General features: G+C 47.3%; 1 protein-coding gene across 1 annotated transcript in view; it reads left to right on the top strand.

Moving 5' to 3' along the window:
- Positions 1–5,170: 5,170 nt before the first annotated feature.
- The window catches only part of BACE2 (beta-secretase 2), a 56,680-nt gene continuing 49,653 nt past the window's right edge, over positions 5,171–12,197 (top strand). The window contains exon 1 of the mRNA XM_066545551.1: positions 5,171–5,488. Within this exon, the coding sequence (XP_066401648.1) occupies positions 5,171–5,488 (318 nt within the window). The remainder of the gene's footprint in view (positions 5,489–12,197) is intronic.

Raw genomic sequence — 12,197 nt, 5'->3', positions numbered from 1 at the left:
AGGTGATAAGCATTCAAAGTAAACATAATACTGAATATATCAGTGGTGCTGTAGCAGCAGGGTGTTCATGAGCCTTCCCTTAGCCTGAGCTCTGTGCTGCCCTTTGAGACCATGTGGTCTGAGCAGGCTTTGCTTGGACCTGCAGCTGTTTGTGCCTCTCCTTCCTTGGTTCTTCCTCCTTTCCACAGAGGAGGGATCATGGGTTCTGCACAGCCCCCCTGCCCTTGCACTGGGACAAGCACAAAACAAGGAGCATTTTGCATCTCTGCCCTTTGATTGGTCACACACTGTCACTGTCATCTTTTCTGAAAAATCCCTTCGCCAGGATTTCTTCTTCTGGGAAGCTGAGAAGCCTCAGAGAGGAATGAAAACATCTGATTGCTGCTCCTGTGTTTTGCTGCTTTGGAATGTGGTCTGGGCATTGTTTACCAACAGGGGAATGTTTGACTGGTTCCATGTGAATTGTTTTAACTTAATGACCAATCACCATCAGCTGTGTCAGACTCTGAGGAGACAGTCACAAGTATTTATTATTAATTCTTGTTAAGCCTTCTGTCTGTATCCTTTCTCTTTCTTTAGAATAGTTTTAGTATAGCATTCTTTAATATAATATCATAAAATAATAAATCAGCCTTCTGAGAACATGGAGTGAGATTCATTCATCTCTCACCTTGTCCTGGGGGACCCTGCAAACTCCACAACATGCCACTTTGTTAGAGAAAAAGAGATCATAAAATCATGGAATGGTCTGGATTGGATGAAAATTTAAAGCTCATCCAGTTCCATCCCCACTGCCATGGCAGGGACACCTTCCACTGTCCCAGGTTGCTCCAAGCCCCAGTGTCCAACCTGGCCTTGGACACTTCCAGGGATCCAGGGGCAGCCACAGCTGCTCCAGGCAGCTTTTTCCAGTGCCTTACTACCCTCACAGGGAAGAATTTCTTCCTGACATCCAATTTAAACTACTCTCTGTCAGTTTGAAGCCATTCCCCTTTGTCCTGTCACTACATGCCCTTGCAAAAAGTCTCTCCCCATTTTTCTTGGAAGGCCCAAATTAGGTCACCCTGAAGCTTCTCTTCTCCAGGCTGAGCAATCCCAATTCCCTCAGCCTTTCCTCACAGGAGAGCAGCTCCATCCCTCTGACCATCTTGGCTCTACAACAGCTCACGTGTTCAGCTGCAGCCAAAGGGAGATACCATCATGCAGAAAACTCACTGTACAGTGACCAAAGAAGGCACCCCCACCCACAGATCCTCTACCCAAAATAAAGAGTTGGATGGTGATAAGGATTTGCACCTACATCCCCAAGCACAGAATGTTCAGCCACAAGATTCATCTTGCACGAGCTCTACACACAGGGCAGATGCTCCATCCTTTAAAAAGTCCCAGAAGTGTCCATGGCCCCCCTTTGGAACAGGAGACATTTCAGAGCCCCAGGAACGCCACTGGAACAGCTCTCCTGAGGGGCACATTTCTCATCCCATGGGCCAGCTGTTTTATTCATGGCCTTTGAGGACAAACAGAGCCAAGCCTTGGCAGACACAAAGCAGAGCCAGACCCCGTGGCCTCTGCTGCCCCTTGATTGTTTACACTCATCTTGTACAAGCAATACTTCACTGGAATAGGCCTAAAATATGAAAAAGCTGATTGCAAGACAGCCGCAGACAGAGAAGACCTTTTCCTAGTCATGTCCAGGAAGAACAAAACCCCTCCTCTCCTTGGGCTACTGAATTCTGTGAATTAACCCTTTGCAGGCGCAGCTGGGTTTCCTTCGGGAGCGTTGTGGAATTACAGTAAGGAACAATCACTCTTCTTAAAACCAAAGTATTGATTATGCTAAGAGCAAGAACACAGAAAGCAGACACAGCAGTTTTAGGACAGAAGTCTTTGTGGCCATCTGCCCTTATCATTGTGTAACACTGGCACAGGCCAGCCTGACTCCTTCAGAAGCTGGGCAGAGAAACACTTCGATCTGAGCAGTCCCCTAATAGCTTCCTCCTGGGGAGGGAGAGATCTCTTTTTAGCCACACACAGTTCCTTCTGCTCAGATCAGCTCCAGCACTTCCTCTGCATCTTCAGATGCTTTCTCTGTTCCTGCTGCTTTTCTCAACAGGCCTCATTTAACATCTCCACAGAGCAACTCTCCCCCTCTGACCGAGTTCACACAGCTTGTCCACTGCACAGAGCAGCTGCATTTCTGTGCTCTGTATCCTGTAAATACTGGTTGTGTTATAGACACGAATGTTAATTCACTGTCAAGTGGCTCAAGGTTTAAAGCACCATGGTGCCATCAAATTGAATTAATACAGAGTTGGATTAAAGTCAAGATTTACCTGAAAAGTTATATTTAGACAGCTGACTTTAAGGGAAGAAAAAAAAAGGCCTATTCACAGAGACTGATACTTAAAATTGTTTTTATTATTATTTACTTGAAGAACACATATTTGGAATCACAAAAATAGAGAAAAACAAGATTCACCAAATATTGTCGAACACAAAGTGTACAGACACTTAAACTTGAGTCTATTTCTGGCATTTCATTTATTTTCTGTATGTGATACATAAAAAACCCAAATGTGCATGTTGACTGTGGCACTCATTGCATACAGATGACTTCCCCTCTGAGGAACATCTTGGATGCAGTCACATTTGGCTCTCTGGGAGGACTTTTTTTACATCTCCTCTCCCAAGCAGCTGTTCACATTGCACTTTCAAGGCCCATTCCTGCCAGCATTCAGAAATGCACTGGAACTTCTCACCTGTACGCGCCACAGCCTAATACTTCTCAGATGCTTAAATAAATAAAGGAGCAAGGGAAGGAAGGCAGAAACCCCATCCTGCACGCCAGCCCTGCTGGGATGATGCCATGGGAGGGCAGGAAGGTTTCACACACAGCATCTCATACACAGCAGCTGCCTGATGAGCATTTACTGTGAGACTGATCCAGGGCTGTGGAAAACAGGACGAGGAGAACTTTTACCAAACAGCATGGAAAAAAAAAGGACAAGTTTTCTCTTCAACACTTAAAGGCTATGCTATATCTTCTGTGCTCTGAAAACTATGCACTCCTTTGGCTGGAATTGCTTTAGCCAGGAGTGTGGTAATGTATCTTAGCAACAGCAGCAAGGGGGAAGACTTACTGTACTGTAAAAGAATTAAAACAAAATGCACATAGCTGCTGACTGTTCTAAATACATCCCTACCACTCTGAGGGGGTGTTCAATTATACTCCTGATTACTTTTCCCATTCCCTTTTCCAAAGGGGCGGGGGCATTTCTCCACTTTTCAGCTCACCCATGAAGAGCCCCGAGCATTTTAATTCCCCTTTGGCTTCAGCTGTGACTAGACAGGCCCTACAATGCAGCCTGTCACTATCCCAGCCACGTTAGGGAAAGCCATTACTGCAGCACCCCGGAGATAACCTCTTTGTGTGAGCCTGGCTGCCACTCCCTCAGGTGTTCAGCTGCCATCAGCCCCCAGCAGCATTTTCCCTCTGTCTGGAGCAGGTGGGACCAGACAGAGCAGGGCTGCAATATTTCACCTTCCTACTTGTCAGGCAAATAGAAAGCTTTGTGCAGCAGGGGAACTTCGCACAATTTCACCTCTTACCAAGGTGTGTGGTTTCCCACAAGCACAACAACCTCCTGAGAGGAAGTTTCATTTATAACCTCTCCTCCAGCCCCCAGCCAGGCCACGGTCGTTGCAGGCTTCCCCTGCAGCATTTTCCTTCTTTTCTGAGAGCTCCACCAGCCAGGACGGGGTCTGCATCCCCCTGCTGCCATGGCTGCAGGAGGAAAAGCATCCACCTGCACCAGAAGCACTGAACTGATCCAAGGGAAGCCCTACAAAGGGCTCCAGATTTGAGGTGACAGAGCCAGAGTAACGAAAACATCAGTGAAAAAATGTGAAAACACTTCTTTTCCTTCAGCAAGGGAAGGTGGGCTCTCACTTTCTTTTTAAGGATTATCCTCTTTGAGCAACTCTGACAAATGCCTACAGTTAACAGCCTTAGCCAATTATCCTTCCCCCAAACAGCCTTCCCAGGAATGAACACTGTCTACCTCTTAATAAAACTTCATTTAATACCTGTGAAACACCTGGAAATCTTGTGGACGATTACTCCAGCTCAAGGAAGGGAAGGGGGGAGCTCTTTCAGTTTACTCTGGCAGAGAAGGGATCTCAGTGCACACAGTTCTGCACAGATTTACACACAGGGAGAGACCAGGTGGCTGCCCAGGACAGCAAATTGATCAGGGGACACCGAGATTACACATGACTTCAGCTGCATATTCTTCAACTTTATCTACAACCGAGGACTGGGGGAAGAGCCAGAAACAGCCACAGAGTGACTCTGCTTAGACTTGCCCAGTGTTACATTTCAAGGTTTTTGGACTCTCCGCTCCATCCAGCGATCCATCAGGCACTGCCATTACTCCAGAGATGTCGAGATTAATTCCACCCTAAGTGTTCCCATCTTTCAAAAGGCCTCACTTGACTGCCGTTATTAATTCCGTGCATGATGAAGACATTTAAAGCCTCGCATGCTCTCTCAAGCAGACGCCTTGCGTGCCTCGCTCCTGCCGGTGCAGCAGCTGAATTTCCACACGCACAAACACACACACACACCCCAGCCGTGTGAACTGCACACGGGGACACTCCCGCATCCCCGAGTGACCCCGCATCCCCACCTCCACCTCCTCCTGCCCACCCCAGCCCCGCTCCCTGGGGGTGGCGATGGGAGCGGCTCCGCACGGCGCTGCCGGAGCCCCGGGTAGCGGGAGGGGACCGGAGCCGCTCCCCGCTCCGCCGCTCTCCCTTTAGGGCTTTCGGAAACTTTTCTCCCCGCCTTGCCATCAGCTCCCTTAGCAGGGCAGGGCCGAGCCGAGCCGGGAAGTTTCTCCCGTGGGCGCTGGGTCGGAGCAACTTTCCCCGCACGGCCCCCGGAGCTCCGAGCGCTCCGGCTGCCCGGGGGCCGTGCGGGAGAAACGCGAGGAGGAGCTCGCTTCGGGGGAGGGGGAGATGGAGCCGGGGCGTGGGTAAGCCGCTCCCTTCTTCTTCCTCCTCCTCCTCCTCCTCCTCCTCCTCCCCCTCCCTCGGCTGCTCCAGTCTGGCAGCCAGGCTGCCTCCGGCCGGAGCCGCCGCACTTGGGAAGCGACTCCCGGCTCCCGGGATGGGGACGCCGCTGGCGGCTCCCGGATTGCTGCTGCTGCTGCTCCTGGCCGGCACTGCGGGGCTCTGCAGGGCACTGTTCTCCCTCCCGCTCCGCGTGTCCCACCCCGCCGCCCCCGCCGGGTCCCCGCCCGCCCCGGTGGTGCTGCGGCCGGCGAGCGGCAGCCGGCAGCAGGATGCCCCGGGCGCTGCGGACGGCTTGGCCTTGGCCTCGGATCCCGGCGGCACCCTCAACTTTTTAGCCATGGTGGAGAACCTCCAGGGAGACTCCGGCCGCGGTTACTACCTGGAGATGCTGATCGGGACCCCGCCGCAGGCGGTAGGAGCGGGCCGGGGGCTGCGGGCTGGGGGCGCCGGGAGGGATGGGGAGGAGGGGGCCGAACTTCTCCGGGGTGGCAGCGACTCGGCCCCCACCCCCCCGGCTCCAACGCAACTTTGTCCCGGAGCTCGGCGCTGGCGCCTCCTCCCTTCCCCTTTCTCGCCCTCCCTTGCCGGGAGACGGGGCCGGTGCCCGGCGCGGGGGAGCAGCAGCAGCGACTTTCCGCGGACCCGCAGGGAGGGGAGAAAGGAGAGAAGCATCCCCCGGCTGCCCTGTCCTGCCCCTGCTCGGGAAATCTGCGGGTCTGGTCCCCAGGGTTTCTTGTAGGCTGTGTCACGGCGCTTGGATCCGAAGCGAGTTGCTCTGCCAGTCGAACTGACCGTGTTTTAGAGACAGAAGATGCTTTTTTGGTTATTCTTTGCTTTTTTAAGCTGCTCTGCGTCGTGATTGGGTGTTCTGGTAGCTCTTCCCGGTGCTCCCGGGAGAATCACTCGGCATCTTCCTGCTAAACTAAGTGATGGCTGGACACAACCAGCCCCTTCTGTCGGGAATGCGAGTGCTGCTCATTAACGGGGCAAAGAACCTGTGTGTTCTGAATATTGTTTTTAGATAAACCGTGTTGCCTTGAATCTTCCCCCTCTGCCTCCACCAGTGTGGCTGAAGTTTGTTTCGAGTTGTTGATTTTTTTGGTGTTGTTTTGGTTTTTGGGGGGGTCTTTTGGTTTTTTTTTTTTTTTGGTTTTTTTTTTTGGGGGGGGGGTTGGTTTTTTTTGGTTGGTTTTTGTTTTTTGGGGTTTTTTTTTGCCGTTGCTCTTTCATCTGTGTCATGAGATCCCAAGAGGAGCGGTGCTGGGCTGCTGGTGGGATGACTAGTCAGCTGAGTGGGGATTAATTTCCTGAGAGCCCTCGGGGCTTTCCTTCAGAACTTTGTGTTTGCTTCAGGAGTTTAGGTCCTGAGGTTCCCAGTGTAGACAGGAAAGAAAAAAATCTTTATTCTTCTGCTTAACTCCCCTACGTAATAAAAAGCCAATGAATGCCAAAATGCGCGGCCAATGGGGAGTGTTCAGCCGTCATTGCATTTTTGGATGTCTGGGAGCTCTTTCTTTTTTTGCCCCTTGAGTGTAAGGGGATTGGCCACATCATCTCTCTAATCAAAAGGTATCACACTGGGATCAATGCATGCATTGAGAAAGGCTGGCATTGTTTTATGATCAATAAATAGAGATTAAAAAAAAAAAAAGTAACTAGGTTTGATATATCAAGGTGTGGCCCAGTAGCCATGGAGGTAATGAAATAATTTTTCCTCCATGTTGAGTGATGCATATTTGACTAGTTCTGTTAGTGTGGTGTGGTGTGTGCTTCATAACTCCAGGGAACATTCTAACATTCAATATTGGCTTCTGCCAGAATCGAGGCACCAGATTTGATTGGACTAATCACCCAATTCAGCATGTCCTAGATGAAAAAAATAACTTCAGGTAGGAAAAGTGGCTCTCAAGCATATTATCTCCTTACATGTCTAGGGGGATTCTGAAATGGGAAGAAATGGAGAAGGGAAAAATGTGACAAGCCTTTCATAATATGACTGGAGGTCTAAGAGGGAGAAATGTGCTGCCCTCAGTACACCCACAGGGTTCACTTATGCTTAACAGCTCGTATCACTTGTATTACAGGTGATGGAAGGTTTCAGCTAGACTTGCCTCTGATTTTTATTTTTTTCCACATAAAAAACCCATGCTTTGAATCTGATTGCAAAGATTTTACTACTTTGAACTAGTTCTGACTTCTTGCAAAGTTAGTTATTTTAAAGACTACCACTGGTTTAGCACAAGTGAGGTTTTATTCACAAGTAGACCCACTGAGGTTGTAAGTAAGATTATAAATGCTTCTGTTTCCCCAACCAGATCTTGGTGTGTAATGACTCAGTGGAGTGCAGTTAGAATTTATTCTGTACTTTTGATGAGGATGAATTTGTTATCTCGTTCCCTGCCTGAAATCAGAAGACTTAAAGATCACAAATGTACTTGCTGTTTTTTCTGCTTTGCAACGAGTAGTGTAAAGCCACAAAGCTGCTACTGTTGGTACTTGAACGCTTCACATGCTGCTACTAAAAGCAAGTGTCTGGATAGTGCCAAGCGTTGGATTGTGTTAAGCTCCTTGGGCAAGTGGTTGCTGGAGTTGGGAGTGGGCTGTGCATGATGGTGTAGGAAAGGAAAATCTTTTCCTGATTTAAATGCTCCTCCCAGCCTGACTTCGCTTCACGTCAGCAGCTGCGCTGCAAAGTGATGCTTGGACACCTTGCTCTGCTCTTGCACCCCTCCATCCTGGGGCTTCCCAGCTGCCTGCCTGAGCCAGGCCTGTGCCAGGGAGCTGCCCTGGGAGCTGCCCTGACACTTTGCCAAGGAGGAAGGAGGATGCTGGCAGCGAGGAGCGCCGGAGCAGCGCGGCTGCGCTCCCGCTCTCGCGGAGCAGAAAGGTGCACGGCACAGCTGCTGCTCTGCACGGGAGCAAAGAGATGGGGAAATGCTCCCAGGGCACTGGTGGACCACGAGCATGCAGCAGGCTGTGAGAAGAGAAAGCAGATTTGATGTGGTGGTTACAGTAGTGTTGGTGCCCAGTGGCTTCGGGAGCGTGTGCGTCAAGTGTTGGAAGCTGCTGTGCCAGAACGGGGAATGAACATTTGTGAAAGGCTTCAGCACTACAGGACTTGCTTTACTGCTCAGCTGCATTTTTAGAAATTTTCCTTTTTTAATTCCTGTTCTTGGAAGGAAGCTAGTATGACAGAATTTCGTTTTTCAGGTCATTTAAGGCATACTTTTTGGCTTTCGTTCCAATTCTGATTTGTCATATAGCAGATAAACAGAGCACAGAGCTGCGATTCACAATGGCAGTTCTGAAACACTTGTTCTGACGGTACAAAAATAGAGCAGCTGTGTGAAGTCAAAATTTATTTTATTTCCAAGACAGGAAACTTCAATGCAGTCAATCCAGTTTTGCAAGTGTTTGCAGCCAAAGTGTATCTGATCATTTCCAGTTTTATGATACAGTATCCTTCCTAATCCTATCAGATCTCCAGACCAGTTACCAGGTTGGTGTCAAGTGTTATTACTCCCACTAATTCTTATTCATTCATATGTAGACCTACTTAAGAATTATGTGAAAGGTGAGAACAGTCTGTTGTATTGAAGGGTGTGATGTATTTGTCCCTTATTTCATGGATGTATAATGATGTGTCCTACTCCTGATGGATTATGGGCTTTATACCTGTCTGCATAGGTGCACTTCTTCCAGTTCCAGATTTAAGTAAGAGGTGGCAAGAGCCCAATATGAATTGTGTGCAGTGTTCTCAGCTATTTCTTTAAATAATCCAATGGAATTCCTTTGCTCTATCTTTTATTATTTTGCCTACCCTGAGATTATAAGAACTGTGAGAAACTGAATCTAAGATCATTTAGGTTTTTTTGCTATCTTCAGTTCTCTTCATATTAATTTTGTTTCTCCTACAAGCTTTTGACCAAAAGAATAGTCAAACTCTTTAAAAAACCTCATGTTTTTCACAGCTTTCTTGAAGTCCATCTGGACTGCATTAAATGTTTGCAGGGACAGTACCATTGCCTCATCTTGCCTCTCGTACAAGGTGGTGGTACAAGGGTCCTCCTGATCCCACTGCATTTCCAAGCTGTGTTTTTATTGAGAACAGGTAAATTTTAATCCTGCAACTTCTCTGTGAAAGAGAGACCAGGCACATGGGCCCTGAGAGCTCCAGTCTCATTAACCACAGAAGGATCCAACTTGTGCTCTGAATGCCACAGCTCCTTTCTTTCAGTGTCAGTTCTTCATTCTGTTCATGAAGAGGCTTTTAAATCTGCTGTTTATCCTAATGGCAGTTTGTTCTGTGCATGGGGTGAGCAAAACCTCCTTCTATAAACTTGCTCCTAAGTTTTAAGGTCAATGTGGATGTTGGGTCTAACGGCCCCTGCTGCAAAACACAAACTTCAGTTCCTACATAATTGGTGGGAGGTTATCTTCCCTTCCATTTCTTCCAGCTATTAAAGAGAGGAATGATAAAGAAGGATATGTATTAAATACCTCTAGTGTGTCATGGAGTCAGAATTTATGGCTTCATGTTTTGAGGGTGATGTACACACACATTAACAAGTTCTGAACTTGCAGCCATTATTCCTTAATTGGTGGTAGCTCTCATTCCCTGAGTGTTGAAAGGAATGAAGATGTGAGGAAAGATTCAGCTGCTCTTGTAATCTGATTTCTGGTGCTGTGCTATTGCCCAACAAGCTCAGCTCCACTTTCTTAATTTTGCTGAAAAGGGTCTCACTGTCTTTCTAGACACAAGGAGTTTTAAAATGTGATCTTTCTTTGTTCAATTATCAGAAGGCAGGTTGCATCTCAAGTCTCTCTTTCTTTTTTTTTTTTCTTTTTTTTAGTAATTACTAAGGTCTTTTGTATTTATTTTTGAGTTCTTTATGAAAGCTGAAGAAACAAAAGCCTGAGAAGCAAAGACAATTTCTGTGGTGCGTTGGAGTGTTTTGAGGTGGCAGTGTCAAAATCCCTCCAGATCTGTCTAGTGGAAATAGTATTGAAATGCAAAAATATTCCTGTTTTTAAATGGTGATTTGAGTCTATTTTGGTGGTTGTTGTTATTGGATACCTGCAAAATAAAGACCTGGCAGTTGTAATTCAGGACTAATCCAGTGAACAGCTGTGGCCTGGTGGGCTGTGATGTGTTTTTGACCCAAGACAAGCAAGCAAACATACCAGGTTTGGGTTAAGCAAAAAGCCCCTGCCTTTACAAATTAGCATTCTAGCACCTTCTTCCATCCAAAATTAGCCCTGGCAAAAGAGGCTGTGTGGGAGTAGTAGAGGCTGTACTATAAAATAACCCAAAATATGAGTGCTGCTTACACTCAGTGGAAGAGGCCCACCATGGTCATTCCTCAGGATGCTCTTCTCTCCCAGAGTTAGGGATTAGAGCCCCACTAATTGTTCCTTTAAAGGAGCTTTCTCCTCCTCAGAGAACTGATGGAAGCTTTATTATCCAGGGGCTCTGCTTGAGGCAATCCTGAATTCAGATTCTGGTGTGTCAGGGCAGAAGAGCTGTTGTGAGGAGCAGGGGTGGTGTAAAGAGGTGCCAGGCTCACATTTTCTACCACTTTGCATTTCACTCCTTATCAAGGAAAAAAGCATCAGTTAAATCTGGAAAGAGGAAAGTAGAGGGCATGCAAATAACTGTTTTCCTTGAACAAAGTGTAAATTGGTTGGGATTTGAAGTAGAAATGAGATGGAAATGAAACAGTGGATGAAAGACAGCCCATGTGGAATTTCCATGTGTTTGTGTCATTTGGATTATTAAGGAAGAAATCTTTCTTTTCTTATTTGGGTTTTTCTTGTGTTTTTTTTTCCCTTTTTCTCCCCTCTCTAACCAGAGGACTGTGAGCTCTAGGGATTGTATCTGGCAAGATTAGATTTAAAAGCTACTACACCTTGCAGAGGTCTACATTTCCTTGAAGAGCACTTACGACTTTGAGTACTTGAGGCCACCTTAGCTATTACATTGCCCCCACATATTATAATTTTTGAAATGTTCTCACTCAGTGTAAGTGAAACGAGTCTGACCTGAAGTGCTGTCTGGTCATTGTCAAGTACAGCTCTGTTTGAAAAAGGAAGCTGCTACAATGGCTCTCACATGTGCTTCTCCAGTGGGAGTCAGAGAGACCTCTCTGCCCCTTTTCCTACTGGCTGTAAAATACAGATTTCATCATGCAAACAACTTGTGTAAATAAGTGAAGGAACTTGTTGCTTCTATTTCAGCACAGATTAGGGCTTGAGATCAAATCTTCAAAGTAAAGGAGGCAGCTCTCATCTGCCTTAAAGAAGGAAGTGTTTTTTCCTGCTATTGACAGGCCTGTCCTACGTCTTGTTGCTTTCCAGCCTGGGTTTGCTCTGTAGATCCAAGCTGGTGAAGCAAACACAGAACACGTTCTAAGGTCACTTTTACACCTGAAATTGTATCCATCAGCTCAGTGCCCTTCAAAGCACTTAAAGCAGCCCAGATGCATCTTACTTTCCTTTCTGCCTGTGCCTCCATCACAGCTCTCTGCAAGACTGGATCGTGGTGCTGAGGAGCTGGGCTGGCGGGACACGGCTCACTGGGGTCTCGGGATTTCTGCTGGTCACAGTGACCCTGAGATCCATTAGAAAGTCTCTTTTCCCAGCCTGGCAGTCGAAGAAGGAGTCAGAGCTCTTCAATTCTCTCTCTCAAGGTTGTTTATTGTATCTTATCTGTAAAATTCTTTCTCCTGTCCAGCTGAGGTCCATTCAGCAAGACAGTCCAGGCACTCTGCCTGCCCCCAGGGCAGTGTTATATTTTTATACTAAAAACTACGTGTACAGTATTTACAATTACTTTCCAATACCTATCACCTATTTTAGACAGTGAGCTTCTACTCTAAACCAATCCAAAAGTGCCACCATCACCCAGAACATGGAAGCTAGGAAGAAGAAAGAGGAAGGACAGGGCACGCTCAATTCCTCCATCTTTGGACTCCGAGCGCCCATTCTAAAAACCTCAAAAATCTGTTTTTCACCCTGTGAAAAACTATTATTCTACTTAAACTCTCTTGACTTGTAATTCTTCATTCTTCAGGTGGTAATTTGCTCCATGGGTTAAAATCAGAGGCACAGGGGTCTTGGGC

This window comes from Molothrus aeneus, chromosome 2 (genome assembly GCF_037042795.1).
Source record: "Molothrus aeneus isolate 106 chromosome 2, BPBGC_Maene_1.0, whole genome shotgun sequence".
NCBI classification, from domain to species: domain Eukaryota; kingdom Metazoa; phylum Chordata; class Aves; order Passeriformes; family Icteridae; genus Molothrus; species Molothrus aeneus.
This window is presented reverse-complemented; position numbering and strand designations above follow the sequence as displayed.